We start from the raw sequence: 27133 nt of genomic DNA on the forward strand, positions 1-27133 counted from the left end.
GATCTGGCTAAAATACTTTGTACCATGGGCCTGTGGCCTTTCAGTGTGGAATAAAACTCATCCCACCCTTTCCTGAATCATGAGATCCCATTGCATCTATTCTGAACGTTTATCGGGATATTATTCATGACTAATGTTATATCGAAATGAAGCGCATATCCTACATCACGAGATCTGATTTGGTTGTGGTTCAGGGAAATCTGACAATCAGATTCTTCAACCTCACCTTCTTTCAATCAATAATGCCAACATCAACGTATTGCCCTGTCCGTCGAGATCTCCAGATCTCAACCCAATCGAACACCTCTGGGATGAACTCGATCGACGTGTACGTCAACGTCAGAACACGCCACAGACACTCCCACAACTGGCCAACGCGTTACAAGTAGAATGGCGCAGAATTCCACAGGACATAATTCGTATACTTCTCCAGTCAGTGCCGAGGAGATGCAGAGCCGTGATTGCTGCCCGGGGCGGTCATACGAGATACTGAGTTCAGCGCAACCTTGTGGCCTTATGTGACATGGCATTGAACAGTTTTCAATGCCTTTCTACAACGTCAGCATGTGACTATCGAGCTCCAAAATTTCATATTTGCATCTATGATATTAAATTAAATATATCGATTTTATTAGGTACAATAAATGTACTCAAAAATCTACTTGTGCGTTTCTTTTTATGAAGAGTGTATTTAGAATCGCGCGTGTTTAAAATATATTAACTCAACATTAACTAAATACGCCTTTGTATGAAAAAAAATAATATCGCTAGCACTTAACCTTGGCCCAACTGATAGTTATTTGAACGACTGCCTGGCACGGTTTGTGGAAATAATTCCAGGTTTTATAGCACATTGATTTGCCCTTTTCCAGGCAGTAATGGAATTTTCCACTTCGTGTTTTCTTCTTGGAAACTCGCTGTTGGCATTTCCCAATATATTGAATACGAATTAAAATCTTGTTTGTCGGTACTTAATACTGGAGCCACATTTTGTATGGCGTTATGTCTGACATAAAGGCACCTCTTTCGGGACGTACAAGTACAAGTTGGTAGTATTAACATTTAACATTAAACAAACCAATGTTAGCTAGAGCTACCTGTCAGTTTGTGTCGTGCCCTCATAATGGATGTATTGTACTGCTTTTATATGTCAATGTAACCTTGTTGTCCGGAACCCCGTAATTCTTGAAACACCTCAATCCAGACAATTTCTTTTGACGTTTAAATACGAGACCCGTGGAGATTCTAGGCGATAATAGGCCCCAGCAACCTATGGATCTATGGATGTTGTAAGAGGCGAACAGATTGATCGGGTGGTCAGTCTCACTGACTTGGCTGATTGCATGTCATCGTGTCCCAATTGCGTTGATAAATGCACATGTTGTCAATCACATGATTATAGGGTCCAGACTCGATTATTTATTAAAAAATATATTATTAAATGGGAACATCAGTTATTGAATGCGACACCCGAGAGAGACCCCATTTAGCACAACTTGGTAATGTCTTTCACACAACCAAAGACAATCAACGATTCCTACGACAAAAATAATAAATAATTAATGGTTCTAATGTTAGCGTATGTAAATTTATAGATTGAATTGAAAGAAACATTTGAAGGTATTTCAGGGGACCGTCAGTTGTTTCTCAAAGTATACAAAATACGGAGCCAAAGCCATGATAGTTAAACATGAATACGCCATCGTCTTCCTTAGAACCTTTGTCCAACACGTGATTATTCAACATGTCTTTGGAGCAAATATATTTTAACATCGCTCGCTGACAGAAAGAAAATTTCGGATATCCATAAGGCTCAGACCGAACCAAACATAAACGTTTCCAGAGTGTGAGTGAGTGAGGTTTTAACCAAAGACATTATGTGGCGGTAATATCACTGTGGACTGATCTGGTCATGGATCCGTGAAGAAGGCTTATACCGGAAGTCGACGTGCCTTCACGTACAACTTGTACACAGGGCTTGTTACGCAAAAAATAGCAGCTACAAGATATATGGTCACACCCAGTGTCAGTATTGTACATAAAATGTATACTGACTCTGGTGTGACCATTGTGAACTTGTCCATATCTTCTTTTAATTTTCATTACGCAATATGGACATATGTTCTATACTTAGCACATAGCTTGTTTATGTACATAGGAATTAAAACAATTATAAATAAAAGTTCACGGATTTCAATGTCCAGTAATCCTGACATCTTCCTTCAAAGCGGCGTCTTAACATTGATTTTTTTATGTCGAATATCCGCTCCTCACATACCTACCAGATAACGTATGTTTATCCCATCGATACTGACATTGAAAGAAATTGAGCGGCATTCAGACACACTTCTAGAATTGCAGCTGGCCTACTATTTGCATGAGCGTGTGATGCAAGGGTATTGTGTGGAATCACCTAAGAGACATGCAGAAACACAGCAGTATTTACCCAGGAGATATTCCTGGATCAACACAAAGGCATTATAAACTCTTCACAGATTGATCAGATGACACCCTACAAACACACTGACACATTAAACGGTGACGATCACTCGATGCCCATTTTTCAGGTTGTTGAAATATCGACCACACACTGCCTTTTTCGATTTGGACATTCCTGTTGAAAATGTCGCATTGTGTAAATACATGAGATGCAGCAATATGTCTGTTTTCATTCCAATGCACGCACCAACACTTCATATGGACATGATGTCCTTCAAGTACACTATCACTCTATGTTTTACCATATATATGTCTGGCGCTTGGTGTTGTGGACTTGCGAATACTTTATTGCTACTAGCTTACCTTGACAATGTGAAAGTGAGGTTAGACCATATGTAATTTTGTCCGTCGTTTGTCCATCCTCCCAGATATAAAAAATAAATAAATAAATATTATGAATATTATATTCTCATAACGTGTTCTGCTTGTCCCTTTCTTCAACAAAATAGACTTCTCAAGTTCCATATTAAAAATGGTCGCCCCCACATTACAGTTTTGTGAAGAGTGCAGCTTTCATGTCAGCCTCTTCTCCCGCACAACTATATAGCACGAGACATATTGTTTTCATAACAGTTTTTTATATATTGAAATAAGGGGTATATTTTTAAAGTAATTGTCGTGGCAGGTGTCTGATATAGGGTTTATAAACTCAATCAACCCAAACTTGTCAACCACATTACCTGTGTGTATCATGTATGTACGTGTGCTCATTCTAGGGTGTGGTACGCTGAATTTGTGGGTCAAGTTCACAAGAATGAAATAATTATATAACAGCTTTCGACCCAAATACCTTGATACCTACTCATCAAACTAGCCACACGACATTTGGGCCAAGTTGCAAGGCCACCAGAATGCAATAAGGCAAAGATTTAACAAAAGCAGTATAATACTTCCAAAGACTGAAACAATATATGAACACGGATATGTGTATAACTTCGTTTATGAAAACTTATATGTGTAGAAACTCAGATTCATTATCAAGAGGGTTTGAACGAATGGAGGCTGCAATGGTAATTACTTTTACCAATGACGTTCATAAAAAATGATTGAATCAATTGTGACTTGTATAAACATTCTCTTTCTTGGGCGTAAGATTCCTTTTATATGTTGCTATTTGTATGTATTCAACATATATTAATTATTTATTTTTTTTGTAATTATTGTAATATGTGTGCAAATGAAAATTGCTTGGCTTCGCTTCTCAATGATATATGAAAAATATCTGTTATACCGACAGTCAGATCTGTCAGCTTTTAAACAAATCCAAATTATCGAAACATGTTTCACAAAACCGATGAAAACGCAGTGATAGTGGGACATATTAGGCGGTTTAGCACATCCCCACTAACGTTTTATAACATTTAATAAAGGAGAGCTTCAGTACCGCTGACATTCTGGTATAGTTATTGGTATGGCGTTAAAGAACGTAAGGTCAACTCTGAAACAGTGACGACGTATCCTTGTCCCCATAAAAAGACATCATGTCAAATAATATACAAGAGCGGTCATATGGGGTGGACCATTTGATTTTCTGCTTGAAAAAAATAAACTTATCCTAAAAAAAAACGCCTCCACCACAATATGGCCTTCCTCATCGATACAGAGTATTTCGTGAGCAAAGTCACATTTTTTTATATCGAGACATGGGCATGATAGACAGTATGCCCGTAACAGTTATCTATTAATAATCATTTCAAATCTCCTTTTCAAGGTGCTATATCATGCAAGTCACCGTGTCGCATCCTTGGACAAGGTTATTGTCTCCACGTGTTCCGCTGTGATGTGACTGAAACAGTTGTTGACTGTGATGTGAAATGTTCATTAAGCATCATTTACCCTTACTTGGAAAAAAGCAACATAAACATACGTGTATTGTGAAAAGACATGTCATATATCAACATCATTACAAGTTGTGAATGAAAACAAAAAAAAGAAGGTATTGTGTCCACAGTTTGAAAGATGGTTGTTCAGTATTCGATCAGCCATCAAGGCTCCAATCAGCACATGAAACTCCCTTTAATCCTTCAGAATATCCCGACTGTCAGTCAGTGTATTCCCACCACGGCAATCAATGCACGCCCGAACTCGACAATGGGAAACGTCTGATCACAGGAAATAGGATTCAATACCATTCTTCTTAGATCAGATGGCCTGTGCTAACTGATTCTTGTTATAAGTGGGACCTGGTCGTACGCTAATGTGGCGGCCAAGGTGATCCCACAAGAGTTCTACAGGTGATAAGTCGGGTGATTGTGCTGGCCAAGGCAAGATATTGTATGTTTTTTTAAAATTTTGTTGAAACAGGATCTGTCCTGTTCTGTTGCAAGAACGGTAGTACAACAGGATAGAGAGTTTGTCCAATGTAATGCTGCCCAGTGATGTTTCCTTCCAAAATCACCAGATGTATCTTAACTTGGCTACATATGCTGCATTGATAGGAATAATGGAGGACACCCAAGTAAAGTATCGTGGGTGGTGGTGACAAGAGGTCTGCTACTCCTAGGCCGGTCTCTCTTCCGCCCTGTCTGCCTGAAACAGGCCATGCGCCTTGTGACTATCACTGGTCTAAGCCTAAACATCTTGCAACGTGATCATGCGTTGCTCTTTAATGTATCATACAAACAGCCTGTTCATTCTGTTGTAGGGTTAATAACAGCATGCTACTGTCCAACGGCTTGGGTGTGAATGAACAGTACATCGTTCCTTTTATACCCGTATCTTTATAGGTTGACATGCTGTAAGTGCAGCCACGAGTCACTTAAAACTCAAGTGATTGATTCTCAACCATTATTCAGAGTTTGGACCCAACGTGCCCAAATGTCTTTGTGGTAACGTTTCTTCGTCAGTTTACATCAAAATTTATACTATTTATGTCCATCATCCATAGTCTTAGTTATTGAAAAGTCATTTATCGAGCAGTTGTGAGTACAAAACATGTCACGTTGACAGGTTTTCTGCCAATCTGGCTTGTCCTACACAAGGTGTTGTAAATTGCTTTATTACAATGTTGTTTACAATCACCTACATCTGTACTGTTTTAGTGAACAGTGAGACAATTTTAACATTCTTTCCATATGTTGAATTTAAAATGTGACGCAAAAACATCTCTGCTATCTTTTATGAAGAAATACAATCTCAGCCTCTAAAAATGAAGAAAAACAACATGGCTCTATCCCAACACCCCCACCCCCCAAATATCAAATGGTCCGCCCTAGAGTTTTTACTCCATCTGTCAGCGTGTTTGGAAGGACATCTTTGGGAAGGCGTACAGCGTTGAAGGTCAGCCAAATAACATATATACTGAACCGCAAAAGTAACATCACCCCAAGTAACATTGCATGAAAAGTTGCCATTAAAAACATCAGGGTAATCTTTGTCAAAGTTTCTAAAAATTAACATTACCTTGTCCGGATAAATGAAATTTATTGATAAAAAACAAAACAGATGACAATAAAACCATCGTCCAAACGCATCAAGGCAACGGCCATGGTAACCCGATGCACGCGAGTTCCGTGCAAATTGAAATGCACATGCGTTCCCCCATTTCTTGCCCTATGACAAATCCACCCAGATCAGATAACATTCATTCGTTATTGAATTGCTGCCACATGCCAAGATTGATAAGAAATCAGCGACACCAAGCCCTTGGACGATTGCAAGCTGGACAAACCGCCCGGCAAGTAGCCAATGCATTTCAAGTCCAGGTAAGGACCATATACAGGCTCCAGCAACGATATCAAACCACCAATACTGCAGATGACCGACCACGTAGTGGAAGACCAAGGGTCACCACCCGACGTCAGGATCGTCAGATTGTGCGACAGCATCTTCAAGATCGCTTTGTTACAGCTGAGGAAACTGCTCAACAGACCAGCGGGACACACCAGCGACACATTAGTGCGGACACCGTGCGTCAACGATTGACGAGCAGACACCTCCACTGTCACAGGACCCATTCTGACACCACGTCATCGCTGGGGCCGTCTTCAGTGGGCAACACAACACCAGCATTGGGGCCACTAGCAGTGGAGAAGAGTCCTCTTCTCAGACGAGAGCCGTATCTTAACAGCCGATGGCAGAGAGAGAGAGAGAGAGAGAGAGAGAGAGAGAGAGAGAGAGAGAGAGAGAGAGAGAGAGAGAGTCTGGCAACGCCATGGGGAAAGTTATTCGGATGCTTATGTTGTTGAGTGAGACTCGTGGGGTGCTCCGAGCATCTTGGTGTGGGGTGGAATTGGTCTTGCACAAAGGGTCGGCCCTGTGGTCTTCAAGAACATCGGTCCAGGGAGAGGCAATTGTGTCACAGTAGCTCGGTACATTGATCAAGTCTTGAGACCACATGCCATACCTCATTTGGCACGTCGCCACAACCACGAGTTTCAGCATAATAACGCCCGTGCCCACACTGCGAGAGCAACAAGAGACTTCCTCCAGCAGAATGGCATCAGAACCATGCAGTGGCCTGCCCTTAAATCCCATTGAGCACCTGTTGGACGAGATTCAAAGACGGCTGAATGACGTCCAACCAAGGCCGACAACTGCAGCTGAACTGCGTCAGGCGTTTCTCAGAGTGTGGGCTCACACTATGCCTATCCATTCCGTGTATCGACGTTGCACGGCAGTCATCAATGTACATGGCGGACACACGAGATACTGACTTGTGAGGCATTTTCTCAGAGATTTGTGTTGTGTTTCACTTTAAGAACATTTGACACTTTAATTTAAACCTTGATGATCAGTTTTGCCAAGTTTCATCTTTTTAATATGTCACAAAGTATGTTTACAGTGTTTAGACGAATAAGGTTTCTCATATATCTATCCTTGGTGACGTTTCTTTTGCGGTTCAGTATATTTAACACAAGAATAACTTGTTCTCTCTTATTGAGGTTGGTGTTTATCATCTGGATAAATATGGTCACACTGTGCCATATAGGACAATTTGGAAGAAACTGGCACTAAAACGAGACCAATCTGTGACAAAACAGAATAAAGCCTGTGTTTCTGAGCCAGAACTTCCTCCTTTAGAATATTTGAAATTGCCGGACGCCGGTAGGCCTTGAAAGCCGATTGAGACACGCAGGCGGGGGCATTCTCCAGTAAACAGGTCAGTTCGTGTAAGCTGCTGAGGGGTGTCTTAAGCCTCGCTTTCATTTCCTCATCAAGCCATGTGAGTCAGCACATTATATTGTTCATAGCCAATAATCAATACAAGTAGGGAGTGATCAATTTTTTTTTCTAATCCGATATCTAGAAGCAATAGATTCACCCAGCAAGCGGTTTTGTTATTGTATGACCATAAACACCAACGCAACGCAGAGAAATAGTTACTTTTACACACTAATCATGAAGAGTAAGTAACACACACGTTGGAAAACATTATATTTCATCTTTGTTGGTTTGAAAATGTCGCCGAAATTCAAGGACCCACACGAGTGCTGAAGGCGTTGTAGAACGCCTCTGTTTGAGTTTTCCAAATTGAGATGCCAATATGCTATTTGCACAATAAATTTAGTGTGGTTTTTAAAAAAAATGTAATATTCATGTCTAACAAACAGTCGGTGTAATTCTAACTTCATGCCTCGTCATTTTAGAAGGTAACACCGTACTAACACGTGTATGGCTTACTAAAGATGACCACTTACAGTATTAGGAATTGTATGTCGGATGTCCTGAAACGTTTAGTTGAAAATAACTAGTTTCCTGTTTTCAGAGACAAACATTGTACGTTTTATAGCAGTAACCAAGGACAAGTTCTATCTCTAACATTAGACCCAGATTTTATGTTTTCTTACACTCTTCCATTCCGACGTTTTTTTGAGTGAGTGATTGAGTATGGTTTTACGCCGCTTTTAGCAATATTCCAGCAATATCACGGCGGGGACACCAGAAATGGGCTTCACACATTGTACCCATGTCGGGAATCGAACCCGGGTCTTCGGCGTGACGAGCGAACGCTTTAACCACTAGGCTACCCGACCGCCCCGTTTTTTTGACAAGCAAACGCTCTCTTGTAATTTTGTCAGTGCCATGATAGTAATTGTGGGTTTCACTAACTTGGAAATCATTACGTCGGGCTCTCTTTCCTCACTGACACACCCTAATAAAATACATGTACTAGAAATACTGTTCCATGAAGCACTTATTCTTCTTCTCTCTCTCTTTTATAAGTGAAATATGTATATTAAAAAGGAGTAAAACAATAATTGGAAAAAATAACTGAACTCTAAACATTCAAAAAGTATGCTGAAAACCAGTGGTATTCACTAACCAACTCCAGTCGGGTGTCTCGGGTTACAGGTTATGCTGACCGCCTTCGTGGTCTCGTGGACAGAACGTCTGCCCGGAGAGCAGAAGGTCGTGGGGTCGATCCCCGGCCGCGTTATACCAGAAACGTTAAAACAATGGTAGTTGTCCGCACCCTGCCTCGCTCGGCAATAAAGGGCTAAAATGACTGGTCGGCTGGGAGTCAGTATACTGTGTCTGAGTGGGGTATTCCTGTTACACTCAGTGGGTCAGCAGTATAAAAATCGGCACCAGTACAAACAGCCACACACACACACACACGTTTTGTAAGTGCAATAATCTTGAAAGCGAACCCCATGTCACATCACACATTATTTCAACTGTTAATATAAGGTTGGAGAAAATATTATCTGTAAATTTTGCATCATAATATCATACTTCGGCTGTGATTTGATAATTTTGAAAGATGAACTCACAACGCCACAGTTCGGAGTTACAGAGGCAATGCGGCTATGCTTCATGAAGATCAATACGAAAACACATAACAAATAGAACATATACCCTTTCGTATCAAATATATCGTGACGTGTCACGGTTGACTTTTTCCCTCATGAAAATTTCAGCTTTGTCAATCACTCAATCACATTTTGACAAGAAAGCCAAACATCTACTAAATACACGACATCATCACGTGACTGTAATCGAGGACTGTCACATCCACGAACACGATACAGTCCTGTGGTATCTTCACGTGCTGCACGTGATGTCAAAACTGACACGCGCGTGAGATGACAAAGTCATGTGGTGTAATGCACGTTCTGCACGTGAGGGCTCATAATACCAGTGGTTATCGAAAGTGAGGTTATGAAAACTGACGAAAGCGTGCTGGAACACGCCACACAATACCACGCAGCCACATCACTTGATTTTGGCATCAGTGAGTGAGTGAGTGAGTTGGGTTTAACGCCGCTTTTAACAGCATTCCAGTTATATCACGGCGTGTCAGCTTAATGTGGGAGGAAAGCCCGAAGTGATGCAGGTCTCAGACGTTTACCACTTCGGTGAAACCCACGAGCAGGGGTATGGTGCTGACAAACCTAAAAACATAATCGGGGCGAACCGGGATTCGAACCCACAATCATACTTAGGTTTCTGGCGTGCCCAAGGGACGCAACTCTGCAAAGCGAATCGCGGCGACTAAGACGACTGGTATCAAAATCAAGCGATTTATATATAATAGAGACTTGCTTATTTGACAGTCTCAAACACAGGTGAAAAGAGGACAGGCAATTAATAAACATTTTACTCTTTCAGTGAAATTGCAGACCCATATCATGACGATTATCACGTTGACGATAACGACAGCGATGTATATGAAGGGATGAAATCGGTCGTGATGATGTTGATGTTGTGATGACGTTGTCAGTGATGTTGTGGCTCTACGCTATTGTGTCGCGGGCCCTGGCCGACGATGTACTGAAGTGAACTGAGATGGTTGAAGATGGTTTAAAACAATTCATTCTCTGTAATAGATATAAATAGTATCAATATTAATTGCTATTCAGTCGAGGAAGCAAGAAGGTCCTCCCTCGCCTGTGGCGTGACAAAAAGTCGGAATATATCGTCTAAATACAGTATTTTGATACGGTTACTTTGAATAGAATAGCTAAATACAATATTCGAAAGCTGTTCCTTTATATAAATTGAATGTAACAATGAATGCTTTTGGCGGCACACGTTAGGTGTGACGGAACAACATTAAAAAGTAAAATTTATACATAAATGATAGTAATTGAACTTAAACATACCTTTCACTCACAATCTTACTTACGGGATGGCGCTTTAACTTAGAGTTTGAAATAATAATCACGTGAAACGCGATGCCTTCTGACCGAGTCGGATATTCACGATTGATTACATTTATTACTTAGATTCTGCGATCGCGTTACCTATTACATTGACGAGCTTACCATAAAGAAAGCAGATAGAAAGGGTACAAACCTGTACTGTCAAATATATTTTAATCATGAGGACACGTCTACCACTCACAAACACATTCACACAGACATATCGTTCTTTAAGGTTAACACGGCGTGATGTAAAACTACAGATTATACAGCCTAAGGTGAATTTCGTTTGATAACTGTTTGTCCGTTTCATACAACAGCAGATATATAACATTCGTATGCTTCTTTTTGATTATATTCACACAGGGGTTTCCATTGATTAATTGTTTTATTATCCCAATAACAAAGAACCGCAAATGATTGATTGAGAATGTCAGCTGATTGCGCCATATCGGCGTGAATGGCAATTTGACATGAAAAGGTTGGTTGCTCCGGCAGACAGAGACAAACACCTGCGCATACCTGTGTGCACGCCGCTCTCGGGCAGAATGATAAGCATGTAATCGTATCCCAATTGCGTAGATAGATGCTCATGATTTCAATCACTGGGTTGCCTTGTCCAGACTCGATTATTTACAGACCGCCGTGATATAGCAATATCTCTGAGTGCGGCGTTAAACAACAAACAAACAAAACTGAATGATAAATCGTTTTTACCGGGAGCCTCCCAGACATGCCAGGATTCCCAAAGAGAGTGATGACAACATCCGGGTAACCCAGCTGTCCAAGGCGCGGCCTCTTGAGGTGTGTCATGAATAATTGTCCCTCGGGAAGACTAGGTCCATGTGCGGCGTTAAACATCAAACAAACAAACAAATATTATGCTTCTCATCCAGTGGGGGTTCCTGAATAGACTAGGTCCTCTCTTGGGGATTCCAGGGTAGAAAGGGTCCATGTACGTCATGCTTCTCTTCCTGTCAGGATTCCAGGTCAGACAAGCTTCGTGTACGTCATGTGTGTTTCCCAATGGGGGATTCCAGGGTAGAAAGGGTCCATATACGTCATGATCGCCTCTTGAGGATTCCAAATCAGACAAGGACCATGTATGTCATGCTTGTCTGTCTCTTGGGGGTTCCAGGTCAGACTAGGTCCATGTACGTCATGCCTGTCTGTCTCTTGGGGGTTCCAGGTCAGACTAGGTTCATGTACGTCATGCCTGTCTGTCTCTTGGGGGTTTCAAGTCAGACAAGGTCAATGTACGTCATGCTTTTCTGTCTCTTGGGGGTTCCAGGTCAGACTAGGTCAATGTACGTTATGCTTGCCTGTCTCTTGGGGGTTCCAGATCAGACTAGGTCAATGTACGTCATGTTTGCCTTTTAGGAATTCCAGGTCAGACTAAGTATATGTACGTCATGCTTGTCTGTCTCTTGGGGGTTCCAGGTCAGACTAGGTCTATGAACGTCATGTTTACCTTTTGGGGATTCCAGATCAGACTAGGTCTATGTACGTCATGCTTGCCTCTTGCAGATGCTTGTATGTGATGTTTGTCTACCAGTGGGGATTTTCAGATTCCTTCTCCGTTTCGGTTCAAGGATAAACATATGTCCCCAGTAGCCAATCCTAAGAACTTACATAAGATTGTTACCGAGTGTCACCTTGTCGATTGTGTGTCAACATACTCCGATCGTGACTCATGCTATCAACCACTGGTCTGTCGGGCACAGACCTGGTTACCTGCAGTGTCACCTGGAGCTGTATTATTGCTGACATTGATGTAAAATATCATAACAATATGTGCCATAAACGAAATTGTGTCGCGCCGTATATATTTCAGATACCAATAGATCTGGGTAGAATAGGTCTTCAGCAACCCATGCTTGCCGTATAAGGCGACTATGCTTGTCGTAAGAGGCGACTAACGGGATCGGGTGGTCAGGCTCGCTAACTTGGTTGATGCATGTCATCGTATCCCAATTGCGTGGATCGATGCTCATAATGCCAATCACTGGATTGTCTGGTCCAGATTCGATCATTTACAGACCGCCGTCATAAAGCTGGACTATTGCATAGTGCGGCGTTAAACAACAAACAAACAATGTATGTCACAGGATATAAAATGCGATAAGCAGAATTTCTGCTTGAATCATCACTTTGGGCATCCCACCTCCTTACGCACCGTGACATAACAGAAATACTGTCAAAAGCGACGTTGAAATTCACTCACTAACTCCCCGTCCGCCGTAACAGATTGTCTTAGCCACTCCCCCTTTCACTGACTCCCCCGCCTGTTCCAGGGAGTACCTGCACCATGCCTTCCAGTGAGGATGGATACCGGCGCTGACTGTAGCTACACCGACTCCACCAACGTCTACCACGAGAACAAGTGCGCAGAAGACACCATCTTCTGTTGCGTCAACGGTGACGTCAAGGTCTGCTCGTCGTCGACGTGCGGTGTCAGCGTGACGCCTACCCTCTCCACATATGCGTGAGTATGACGGCAGCGTGTACTGCCGAACCTCGCTTATCCGGATTTTCGGATACATGAAGCATTTTATGTTGCATATATCTCGTTTCACGTAAATATCGTCCGGTAGGCAAGGTTTCCGGATATCTGGGTTCCGGATAAGTGGGGTTGTGTAGGTGCAAAGAATATAATACATAGTCGGATATCTTCCTAGAACACCACAATTGAGTTTCCGGGTCAGCAATGGCCTCAGGAACTTATGCTGGCCGTACAAGGCGACTCATCTTCCCGAGGCAAGGGAGTTAACCGACATCCACCCTTGCCGAACTAAGCTGGAATTATGGAGTTATATTTATATATATGTTATTCTGATTGGTCATTAGGGGGAACATAACTCGTAATAGCCACTGGTGGCTCTACGATCGAGCCCAGAAATTCAAAATCAGTGAACTCCCTTGCCTCGGGAAGATTGGGGCGAATAACAGGATCGTGTGTTCAAGCTCGGTGACTTGACTGACTGTATGTCATCACTTTGGCGCGGGGTGTTGCGCATGGTTTCAATCACTGGTTTGTTTGGTCCAGACTCGATTGTTTACAAGCAGTCGTCAATTATGTCTTTGAATGGCATTTAGAAGTGATACACATCGTTAAGTGATTTTATGGATGTCAGCTTCTTTAGTATGAGGAACGCAACGTTTCGTAGTATATACTTACTCCTTACTGACTTCAGTACCTGTGTGCTATTTGTTATCCTTATTGTACATCTGGCTTCAGTGCCTGTGTGCTATTTGTTATCCTTACTGTACATCTGGCTTCAGTACCCGTGTGCTATTTGTTATCCTTATTGTACATCTGGCTTCTTTACCTGTGTGCTATTTGTTGTCCTTACTGTACATCTGGCTCCAGTACCCGTGTGCTATTTGTTATCCTTACTGTACATCTGGCTTCAGTACCTGTGTGCTATTTGTTATCCTTACTGTACATCTGGCTTCAGTACCTGTGTGCTATTTGTTATCCTTACTGTACATCTGGCTTCATTGCCTGTGTGCTATTTGTTATCCTTACTGTACATCTGGCTTCATTGCCTGTGTTATATTTGTTATTACTGTACATCTGGCTTCAGTTCCTGTGTGCTATTTGTTATCCTTACTCTCCATCTGGCTTCAGTACCTGTGTGCTATTTGTTATTACTGTACATCTGGCTTCAGTACCTGTGTGATATTTGTTATCCTTTCTGTACATCTGGCTTCAGTGCCTGTGTGCTATTTGTTATCTTTACTGTACATCTGGCTTCAGTACCTGTGTGCTATTTGTCATCCTTACTGTACATCTGGCTTCATTGCCTGTGTGCTATTTGTTATTGTTGTACATCCAGTTTCATCCAATTTGTGTGCTTCTTGTTATGTAATACCTGTTGCCTTAATGTTAATCAGCTGCTTATCACAACACATCCTGCATCTCATCGCCCCAGCTTCATAACGGTGTAAAAATCTACTTCGAAACGTCGCCAAATGTAATAAATCAGAAGTTGTTATCCATAAACAGTTATTTAGTGTAAGGCCGAAATAAATATTCTGTCATTTTTTAATACTTTTGGTCATTTCTCATCAGCGCGTTAGGTGCTGTCGTAAATTTTCTTGCACGATAAGAGCCAAAACAATAGCTCATTAAAATGGCTACGTCCGCAGCTATGACAAGTGCACAGTCTTTGTATCACGCTAACGAGTATAAATGTTCAACAAAATAATCAATTTCATCCTTGCATCGATTATGCCAAGACCCCAAACGACTAGGAAGGATAGGATTGTTTTCACTAATCTATTCGAAAGAAAGTAGTGTGGAAGGCATCCATTGATAAGTTACATCGACAGAGAGTTTCTAAATGAAATGCACTTATGTTCGTTTCAGCCCGTCCATGCGTGTGAGATACATTTGAATGCAATTTGAATAAAAGACCTCTTTTGATTCATGATGTTAAGTATTAACAAGGCTGAGCTGCGAAAAAAGAAGTGAGATTGATCTTATGCCAGTCATGCATATAGTTCTGCACCGAATGAATGTCGAGATGTCGAATGCAACCTAAGTGTAGTTCATGGTATAGATGCTTGTTCTGTCCCGGAATCCCACAGGGAGACAAGCATGGTGTTCTGGCATCCTGTTCTGTCCCGGAATCCCACAGGGAGACAAGCATGGTGTCCTGGCGCCCTGTTCTGTCCCGGAATCCCACAGGGAGACAAGGATGGTGTTCTGGCGTCCTGTTCTGTCCAGGAATCTCACAGGGAGACAAGGATAGTGTTCTAGGGACCTGAACTGTCCCGAACTCCCACAGGGAGACAAGCATGGTGTTCTGGCGTCCTGTTCTGTCCCGGAATCCCACAGGGAGACAAGCATGGTGTCCTGGCGCCCTGTTCTGTCCCGGAATCCCACAGGGAGACAAGGATGGTGTTCTAGGGACCTGAACTGTCCCGAACTCCCACAGGGAGACAAGCATGGTGTTTTGGCGTCCTGTTCTGTCCCGGAATCCCACAGGGAGACAAGCATGGTGTCCTGGCGCCCTGTTCTGTCCCGGAATCCCATAGGGAGACAAAGATGTTGTTCTAGGGACCTGAACTGTCCCGAACTCCCACATGGAGACAAGCATGGTTTACTGGCGTCCTGTTCTGTCCCGGAATCCCACAGGGAGACAAGCATGGTGTTCTGGCGTCCTGTTCTGTCCCGGAATCCCACAGGGAGACAAGGATGGTGTTCTGGCGTCCTGTTCTGTCCAGGATCCCACAGGGAGACAAGCATGGTATTCTGGCGTCCTGTTCTGTCCCGGAATCCCACAAGGAGACAAGCATGGTATTCTGGCGTCCTGTTCTGTCCCGGAATCCCACAAGGAGACATGCATGGTGTTCTGGCGTCCTGTTCTGTCCCGGGATCCCGACCGGGAGACAAGCATGGTTTACTGGGGCCTGTGCTGCCCAAGATTTCCCATAGGGAGACAAGCCTGGTGTTCTGGCGTCCTGTTCTGTCCCGGAATCCCACAGGGAGACAAGCATGGTGTTCCGGCGTCCTGTTCTGTCCCGGAATCCCACAGGGAGACAAGCCTGGTGTTCTGGCGTCCTGTTCTGTCCAGGAATCCCACAAGGAGACAAGCATGGTATTCTGGCGTCCTGTTCTGTCCCGGATCCCACAAGGAGACAAGAATGGTATTCTGGCGTCCTGTTCTGTCCCGGAATCCCACAAGGAGACATGCATGGTGTTCTGGCGTCCTGTTCTGTCCCGGGATCCCGACCGGGAGACAAGCATGGTTTACTGGGGCCTGTGCTGCCCAAGATTTCCCACAGGGAGACAAGCATGGTGTTCTGACGTCCTGTTCTGTCCCAGGATCCGATAGGGAGACAAGCATGGTGTTCTAGGGACCTGTTTTGTCCCGGAATCCCACAGGGAGACAAGCATGGTGTTCTGGCGTCCTGTTCTGTCCCGTTTTCCCACAGGGAGACAAGCATGGTGTTCTGGCGTCCTGTTCTGTCCCGGAATCCCACACGGAGACAAGGATGGTTAACTGGGGCCTGTGCTGCCCAAGATTTCCCATAGGGAGACAAGCCTGGTGTTCTGGCGTCCTGTTCTGTCTCGGAATCCCACAAGGAGACAAGCATGGTGCTCTGGCGTCCTGTTCTGTCCCAGAATCCCACAAGGAGACAAGCATGGTGTTCTGGCGTCCTGTTCTGTCCCGCAATCCCACAGGGAGACGAGCCTGGTGTTCTGGCGTCCTGTTCTGTCCCGGAATCCCATAGGGAGACAAGCATGGTGTTCTAGGGACCTGTTCTGTCCCGGAATTCCACAGGGAGACAAGCATGGTGTTCTGGCGTCCTGTTCTGTCCAGGAATCACACAGGGAGACAAGCATGGTGTTCTAGGGACCTGTTCTGTCCCGGAATCCCATAGGGAGACAATCTTGATGTACTGGTGTCCTGTTCTGTCCCGGAATCCCACAGTGAAACAAACGTGTGATACTCGCGACCATTTCCGACCCGGAGTCCCGATGGTGAGACAAGCATGGGTTAAAAAGGAACTATTCTGCCCCGGAATCACATGAGAAGTCAAGCATTAGGTACTTGGGACCTATTATTCTTACCCGGAATCCCCCTAGAGAAAAACATGGGTACTGGGGACATGCTCTGCTTGGGAATTCGCATGGGAAGACAAGCAATGGTAACTGTTGATCCACTAGAAGACAGGCAATGGGTACTGGGGACATAATCTGCTTGGGAATTCCAATGGGAAGACAGGGGAAGGGTGATGGGGACATAGTCTGCCTGGACATTCCCATGGGAAGACAAGCAATGGTAACTGTTGATCTATTCTGCTGGAGAAGTTCCACAAGACAAGCAATGGGTACTGGGGACATAATCTAGAATTCCCACGGTATGACAAGCGAAGGGTGCTGAGAAGATAGTCTGCCTGGGAATTCCCACGGTGAGTCAAGCAAACGGTGCTGGGGACATACTCTACTTGAGAATTCCCACGGTAAGACAAGCAAAGGGTGCTGGGGACATACTCTACTTGATAATTCCCACGGTAAGACAAGCAAAGGGTGCTGGGGACATTCTCTGCTTGAGAATTCCCACGGTAAGACAAGCAAAGGGTGCTGGGGACATAATCTACTTGATAATTCCCACGGTAAGACAAGCAAAGGGTGCTGGGGACATACTCTACTTGAGAATTCCCACGATATGTCAAGCAAAGGGTGCTGGGGACATACTCTACTTTAGAATTCCCACGGTAAGACAAGCAAAGGGTGCTGGGAAAATAGTCGGCCTGAGAATCCCCAGCGATATCCGACCAGTATGTAATACATTTCCCGTCAACGTGTATGATATAAACCACCTCACGTGATACACAGGGCCATGTAATATATTCGTTCTTAACGAGAAATACAATCCCCACTCCTCCGCAGACTCGACTTTCTATTTATTGAATATATCATAATCACTTCCCCACCAATACCTGCTAATAGTATTATGCGACCATAAATTTTCTAACCGCTATTCATTATTGAAGTTTAAAGCATTCTGGTATGACGTCTTTAGAAACAGTTCACTCCTTAGCATGAGCTTGATGTATTGGTCTAGGGCACGCTGACGGATTTGGACCATTAACAGTATTTACATTAACATTAAAAGGATGGAAAATAATGTGGTATTGATAAAGCATTATATTTAAGAACATACCTAATAATCTATGGCTTATTTATTCATTAATATCAAATAGCCAATTGTCAATAATATACCCACAGAATGTCACAATGTTGCCTTGTCATTGCTAGCAAGTTCAGTGGTGTGAAACAGGAGCTATTTTTTAAATAATCTTTATTAGCTCGGCGTGTCGCTTTTCAATATACCTTTTATTCCGCTTCAGTGATTATGCAGCACAGCTTCACCAATATTAGAGTTACGTCCCTTTCGTTTGCGGGCGAATCGTATCTTTAAATCTTTTTTAAAGTAAGAACAACTGTAACAAAGAGTTTGCAATAACATGGCTGTTGTTCATGACGACGTCTTAATAGTTTACTCAAAGTCACAAACATGTTTGGTAGATATCAGTTCAGTTAATTAGCGAATAGGAAGCGGTGTAATAAACAAAGAAGTAACGGTTGTGTTATTTCTTGCGATCAATAGTTGTTCTAAGAGTTACCGGGTACATATAACTGTCATATACCACCCCTTTATGCTTTCTGGCTTCAAAGGAACCGGCAGATCGATAAGTCAATCACAAGTGGTATCGATTATCGTGACAATAATCTACTGTATCCCGCTTACCCAGATTATAACCGAATTGACCAGCGTAGCGTTAAGTACATGCCCATGTTGATCGCGACAAGTCCATCCGAAACGGACATGCTTTAAGCGATAAGCCTCTTTGTGGGGTCGTCTCGACTCTCCATTAGGTAGATGGTTTCAACTGATGGTGGCAGTTGCTGATGCCAGCTGGGTACAATTCACTCATTAACATTGCTCTGTCATCAGATTATATCCCAGAGTAGAGTAAGGATGAGTCACTGTCAGACTTGGGCTTAAAACATATAAATACTCAACATTGATGACGTTGTGTGTCATTGCGATATCATCTGCCACAGATAACACGGCGGTAACGGGCGAATGTATAGTTTGGTGAGACACTGCCAATGCTTTCGTGATAATCAGTTGATAAACGAATGTACACCTGTCCCAGCTGCAATTATTTCATGTTTATTTACTATAACCTCGTTAGTTTAGTGAAAGTACAAATACAACTACACACCAACCTTACTCCGTTTAAAAAATCACAAAAAAAACACAAAAAAACTCCTCACAATTGAAAACAAATAAAGAACCAAAAATATCACTCACCCTTAAAAAAACCCACATGAAATGACCAAATCAATCAAATCCAGACAGAAAAGCAACAAAAATCACATGAGAAAAAAACCCGCGACAAAGCATTTTTAGAACTAGCTCATCAAAACAACAAATCGAACCCCAACCCCGACAAGAGCTTAAAGTTCATATAAACAACCCAAAACATCGAACACTGTAAACATACATTGCACTTAGGATTCAGTCATTGGTATACTGTAATGATTTACTAATACAAATCTTCCCCCAGTCATCTCTATATTTGACTTACCAAGTTAACAGGTGCGCGGAAACTAATGTTACACAATCTAATTGTACAGATGTGTCATACGTTATGCTTCATAAGCAACGTCAGTAGGGAGTGTGAAGTAACGAGCTGCGGGCATTCTGCGTTGAAGGGTTACCCTCGCCGCGCTGCCCCAGAGAGAGAGAGAGAGAGAGAGAGGGGGGGGGGGGGGGGGTGGGGGGGTTGGGGGGGGGGGGGGGGGGGGGGGGTGAAGGTAAACACGATATAAGCACGTGTATGTAGTAACTCATGGTACTGACTGAACCACATTGAATACGTCAATAAAGTTCCACTGAATGTAGGGACATACATCCATAGCTGAACACTGTGTGTATTGACGTGGTTGAGCATCTACAGCTAGTTGTTATTCTACCTTATATAGATATATAGACATATAGATTTACGATAGAAGCGAATGTTGTGACATAAACACACCTTGCATAGCGTATACAACTTTTGTCAAGATAACTTTTTAGACGCTGACAACTAAATCCGGCCTGAATGTATATATAATATCCACCGAAAGATTGTATCAAAACTGATATACACAAATGACTACAATCGGGAATCAATATTGATTCTTGATACAAAGAAAGGACGCGTACCTTTAAGATGCAAATATGTGTTTTGCTTATTCTATGCAATGTGATCTTCACGCTAGTCGTTGATATTGTCACAGAGTGCGTCAAACCTACGAATCCCTTGGCATCATGAACTAGCTGGATTCAGCATGATTCAAGGTTTCCTCAGTTATTCCAGATCGGAGGTCACGTCGATCCAAATTGATGTTAACTGTGCCTGGCATCGACACACAAGAGGAAATCTCTCGGAATCTCGTTGTTATCGCCGGTGTTCTTGATAACGTGAGATTTAATGTAATCCGGCTCACGCGGTCGGAAATCCACCAGCACTCCAAAGCGAAGCACATAGACATATTTTGCCAAGTTACCGCTTACTTGCTTACGTTTATTTTTAGAATATCTTTCTTTTTAGAGGATTAAAACAATATATTAAAAATATATGAACATTTGAATCCTTTATACATATTGGGTGTTTAAGTGCCTAAAAGGGTGCTGTCTATGTTGGCTTCACTCAAGGGGATTGCGTTTCTTGTTTTTCTGTAACATAGCATTGGGTGAAGGCTTCGTCCTTGTGCTAGTATTTTGTAGAGGGCGTTGTCACGTCACGTCGCTCCTGCTTAGCACATTCGTTAAGTTCAAGGTCTTTGAAGCAGAAATTGGGGACATTACTTGTGACGTGATATTGTGAATAGACAACTGCCATATATAACTGTTACGACATTATTGTGTTAATTATTGTTACCGTATTTCTGTGTTGGTTATTGTTACATTTCTATGTTGGTTATTGTTACATTTCTGTGTTGGTTATTGTTACATTTCTGTGTTGGTTACATTTCTATGTTGGTTATTGTTACATTTCTGTGTTGGTTATTGTTACATTTCTGTGTTGGTTATTGTTACATTCCTGTGTTGGTTATTGTTACATTTCTATGTTGGTTATTGTTACATTTCTGTGTTAGTTATTGTTACATTTCTATGTTGGTTATTGTTACATTTCTATGTTGGTTATTGTTACATTTCTGTGTTGGTTATTGTTACATTTCTGTGTTGGTTATTGTTACATTTCTATGTTGGTTATTGTTACATTTCTGTGTTGGTTATTGTTACATTTCTGTGTTGGTTATTGTTACATTTCTGTGTTGGTTATTGTTACATTTCTATGTTGGTTATTGCTACATTTCTGTGTTGGTTATTGTTACATTTCTATGTTGGTTATTGTTACATTTCTGTGTTGGTTATTGTTACATTTCTATGTTGGTTATTATTTCATTACTGTATTTTTATTGTTACATTTCTGTGTTGGTTATTGTTACATTTCTATGTTGGTTATTGCTACATTTCTGTGTTGGTTATTGTTACATTTCTATGTTGGTTATTGTTACATTTCTATGTTGGTTATTGTTACATTTCTATGTTGGTTATTATTTCATTACTGTGTTTTTATTGTTACATTTCTGTGTTGGTTATTGTTACATTTCTGTGTTGGTTATTGTTACATTTCTATGTTGATTATTGTTACGACATTTCTGTGTTGGTTATTGTTACATTTCTATGCTGGTTATTGTTTCATTACTGTATTTTTATTGTTACATTTCTGTGTTGGTTATTGTTACATTTCTGTGTTGGTTATTGTTACATTTCTATGTTGGTTATTGCTACATTTCTGTGTTGGTTATTGTTACATTTCTGTGTTGGTTATTGTTACATTTCTGTGTTGGTTATTGTTACATTTCTGTGTTGGTTATTGTTACATTCCTGTGTTGGTTATTGTTACATTTCTGTGTTGGTTATTGTTACATTTCTATGTTGGTTATTGTTACATTTCTGTGTTGGTTATTGTTACGACATTTCTGTGTTGGTTATTGTTACATTTCTGTGTTGGTTATTGTTTCATTTCTGTGTTGGTTATTGTTACATTTCTGTGTTGGTTATTGTTACATTTCTATGTTGGTTATTGTTACGACATTTCTGTGTTGGTTATTGTTACATTTCTATGTTGGTTATTATTTCATTACTGTATTTTTATTGTTACATTTCTGTGTTGGTTATTGTTACATTTCTATGTTGATTATTGTTACGACATTTCTGTGTTGGTTATTGTTACATTTCTATGCTGGTTATTATTTCATTACTGTGTTTTTATTGTTACATTTCTGTGTTGGTTATTGTTACATTTCTGTGTTGGTTATTGTTACATTTCTATGTTGATTATTGTTACGACATTTCTGTGTTGGTTATTGTTACATTTCTGTGTTGGTTATTGTTACATTTCTATGTTGATTATTGTTACGACATTTCTGTGTTGGTTATTGTTACATTTCTATGTTGGTTATTGTAACATTTCTGTGTTGGTTATTGTTACATTTCTGTGTTGGTTATTGTAACATTTCTGTGTTGGTTATTGTTACATTTCTGTGTTGGTTATTGTTACATTCCAGTGTTGGTTATTGTAACATTTCTGTGTTGGTTATTGTTACATTTCTGTGTTGGTTATTGTTACGACATATCTGTGTTGGTTATTGTTACATTCCTGTGTTGGTTATTGTTACATTTCTATGTTGGTTATTGTTACATTCCTGTGTTGGTTATTGTTACATTTCTGTGTTGGTTATTGTTACATTTCTATGCTGGTTATTGTTACATTCCTGTGTTGGTTATTGTTACATTTCTGTGTTGGTTATTGTTACATTTCTATGCTGGTTATTGTTTCATTACTGTATTTTTATTGTTACATTTCTGTGTTGGTTATTGTTACATTTCTATGTTGGTTATTGCTACATTTCTGTGTTGGTTATTGTTACATTTCTATGTTGGTTATTGTTTCATTACTGTATTTTTATTGTTACATTTCTGTGTTGGTTATTGTTACATTTCTATGTTGGTTATTGTTACATTTCTATGTTGGTTATTGTTACATTTCTATGTTGGTTATTGTTACATTTCTAAGTTAGTTATTGTTACATTTCTATGTTGGTTATTGTTACATTTCTGTGTTGGTTATTGTTACATTTCTATGTTGATTATTGTTACGACATTTCTGTGTTGGTTATTGTTACATTTCTGTGTTGGTTATTATTTCATTACTGTGTTTTTATTGTTACATTTCTGTGTTGGTTATTGTTACATTTCTGTGTTGGTTATTGTTACATTTCTATGTTGATTATTGTTACGACATTTCTGTGTTGGTTATTGTTACATTTCTATGCTGGTTATTGTTTCATTACTGTATTTTTATTGTTACATTTCTGTGTTGGTTATTGTTACATTTCTGTGTTGGTTATTGTTACATTTCTATGTTGGTTATTGTTACATTTCTGTGTTGGTTATTGTTACATTTCTGTGTTGGTTATTGTTACATTTCTATGTTGGTTATTGTTACATTCCTGTGTTGGTTATTGTAACATTCCTGTGTTGGTTATTGTTACATTTCTGTGTTGGTTATTGTTACATTCCTGTGTTGGTTATTGTAACATTTCTGTGTTGGTTATTGTTACATTTCTATGTTGGTTATTGTTACATTCCAGTGTTGGTTATTGTAACATTTCTGTGTTGGTTATTGTTACATTTCTGTGTTGGTTATTGTTACGACATATCTGTGTTGGTTATTGTTACATTCCTGTGTTGGTTATTGTTACATTTCTATGTTGGTTATTGTTACGACATATCTGTGTTGGTTATTGTTACATTCCTGTGTTGGTTATTGTTACATTCCTGTGTTGGTTATTGTTACATTTCTATGTTGGTTATTGTTACATTTCTGTGTTGGTTATTGTTACATTTCTATGTTGGTTATTGTTACGACATTTCTGTGTTGGTTATTGTTACATTTCTGTGTTGGTTATTGTTACATTTCTGTGTTGGTTATTGTTACATTCCTGTGTTGGTTATTGTTACATTTCTGTGTTGGTTATTGTTACATTTCTATGTTGGTTATTGTTACATTTCTATGTTGGTTATTGTTACGACATTTCTGTGTTGGTTATTGTTACATTCCTGTGTTGGTTATTGTTACATTTCTGTGTTGGTTATTGTTACAATTCTGTGTTGGTTATTGTTACATTTCTATGTTGGTTATTGTTACGACATTCCTGTGTTGGTTATTGTTACGACATTTCTGTGTTGGTTATTGTTTCATTACTATATGTTTATTGTTACGTTTCTGTGTTGGTTATTGTTACGTTTTTGTGTTGGTTATTGTTACATTTCTAAGTTAGTTATTGTTACGACATTTCTGTCTTAGTTATTGTTGGGTCAGTTCTGTGTTTGTTATTACATTTGTTACGACATATATGTGTTAGAAACCAAAGAAACTCCCAGGAGCCAAGCTACCGAACACAGTCGCCGATCCACCAACTCTCCCTACCCACGTTACTTAACTCTGCCTGATATGTGACCAGTGCGCTGTACATAGGACTCACCAGCCCTTGTGCTTAAATATTTCTAGATAATTAAAATCACGAGTGTCAGAAATTTATTTTCCTATTATATCTTTACGTGATCCGGAAATATTCAAACAACAACACAAGAGCCTGTGATAGGACCACGTGCCACAACAAATTAGATGTCGCGAGTCTATTTCTTCCCGAACAGATCATCATATGGTTCTAAATGGTGATAATATATTAAATACTATAATACAGGTCCAGGTGTGTATGTTTGTTAAATATGTTTTTTCATGCTCTAATTGTATAATAATATGTGAGTACTGTTCGCAGATTCTGGTTGATATTCGCCGGTTTAGCAGGATTGGGTGTCATCATCCTCATCATCACCTATGTCATCTGTCGCAACCGGAAGCCAGGACATGGTACGTCGTTTCTCAATATTTCGTAACTGTACTCTCTGTACTAAGTCAACAATGTTAATTGCTTCCAAAAACATGTGTATTAACACGACCCCGGGGGTATCATGGCGTGGAATTAGTCTTGATACCCAACCTAAAGCCGGTAAAAAGGGGATCCGGGGGCCACAATGGCCACAATGGCGACTGGGAGGGACATATTTGTGATGACTGGTTAAATCACTATTAAGCTGTGACCACTGAGGTGATGTGTCGTTATAAAACTTATTCCTTATTATAAGCACATAATTTAAAGTAATAAAGTAATTTACGTTCAGTGGTATTTTTGCAATAAATAGCTTATAACAAGATGTTTGTCCTTGTCGTGCCATATGAAAGAAATTGTACTCTTGGCCACGAGGCCTTCAATACTGAATAAACTCTCTCTTGCAATGTCCAATTTGATGTTGCTGAAATACACATAGATTCTTAGAATAAATGTTTAATGGCCGAACTTCCAAGCATTTTATCATATAATTCTGTTTTCGTTGTGTTAAACTAATGCGTCCACGATTCGATAAATTTGCAAATGAGGTCTCATAGTAGGATAAGCTCCATATATCGATTCAATGTCTACTTGCTCGAAGAACAATTGCCTAACGTTCACATGGAGTTCAAGTGAATGCTTCCCGAAGTTTGAGTGTTTATGTGCAGACACGTGGGCGTGAATCATTTGGCACTATATAATACACGGGTTGGTTCACTCGGGCATTGTATTACTACCTGGTTTCTAAAATTGTATGACGAAGACATTATTACTGATATGCAATTTCACTGACATGTATCTCGCGCCATGCTAACCGACACACGTGGCTTGCTGAGACGGAGGTGCGGCAAAGACGTGTACACGTGTACCTGCTGAACAGATCCGTGAAGATCCAGGTTAGCATTGGTCTTCAGCAACCCATGCTTGTCTCCACGCTTGAAGAACCGGGTTAGCATTTGTCTTCAGGAACCCATGCTTGTTTTAAGAGGCGACTAACGGGATCGGGTGGTCAGGCTCGCTGACTTGGTTAATGCATGTCATCAAATCCCAATTGCGTAGATCGATGCTTATGATGTCAATCACTGGATTGTCTGGTCCAGAATCGATTATTGACGGACCGCCGCTATATACCTGGAACATTGCTGAGTGCGGCGTTAAACATCAAACAGACCAGCAAAACCTGCTGAACACGTGGTCGTGTTTTCACTCGTCGTCTGTTTCTTGGCGAATAACGCTGTTTTCAAAACCACGACAGCCTGCCTCGTCATTGTCACAACAGACGAAGTGGCTTCCATCGATTACCTTGACGACTTTTTGTCCAGGTTGTATTCTTTTATTACCATGCTCAGAATATGTTCATGGTAAACACATCTAACCAAGAACCAATTTTGACAGACACGTAAGTTGAGCCGTTGATCGGTTATGACGTGAACCCGCCTTTGTCATGTAGAACTGAGCCAAACGGGCACACTGAACAGTTGCAGGGAGAAGTGGTTTTGTTGCCTTGAGGGAGAAGTGGTTTTGTTCCCTTGAGGGAGAAGGGGTTTTGTTGCCTTGAGGAAGAAGTGGTTTTGTTGCCTTGAGGGAGAAGTGGTTTTGTTTCCTTGCGGGAGAAGTGGTTTTGTGGTTTTGTTTCTTTTAGGGAGAAGTGGTTTTGTTTCTTTTAGGGAGAAGTGGTTTTGTTTCTTTTAGGGAGAAGTGATTTTGTTTCCTTGAGGGAGAAGTGATTTTGTTTCTTTTAGGGAGAAGATATTTTGTTGCCTTGAGGGAGAAGTGATTTTGTTTCCTTAAGGGAGAAGTGGTTTTGTTTCTTTTAGGGAGAAGTGGTTTTGTTTCTTTTAGGGAGAAGTGATTTTGTTTCTTTTAGGGAGAAGTGGTTTTGTTTCCTTAAGGGAGAAGTGATTTTGTTTCTTTTAGGGAGAAGTGATTTTGTTGCCTTGAGGGAGAAGTGATTTTGTTTCTTTAAGGGAGAAGTGGTTTTGATTCTTTTAGGGAGAAGTGGTTTTGTTTC

The 27133-nt window shown here is 41.0% G+C and overlaps 1 protein-coding gene across 1 annotated transcript in view; it reads left to right on the forward strand.

Annotated features, from left to right (window-relative positions):
- Window positions 1-27133, forward strand: part of LOC124134180 — a 34964-nt gene that overhangs the window by 4232 nt on the left and 3599 nt on the right. The window contains exons 2-3 of the mRNA XM_046498891.2: window positions 12881-13071; window positions 25012-25103. Of these exons, the coding sequence (XP_046354847.1) occupies window positions 12911-13071; window positions 25012-25103 (253 nt within the window). The 5' untranslated portion in view covers window positions 12881-12910. The remainder of the gene's footprint in view (window positions 1-12880; window positions 13072-25011; window positions 25104-27133) is intronic.

The sequence above is a fragment of the Haliotis rufescens genome, unplaced genomic scaffold, assembly GCF_023055435.1.
Source record: "Haliotis rufescens isolate VD_foot unplaced genomic scaffold, xgHalRufe1.0.p SCAF_16, whole genome shotgun sequence".
NCBI lineage: Eukaryota > Metazoa > Mollusca > Gastropoda > Lepetellida > Haliotidae > Haliotis > Haliotis rufescens.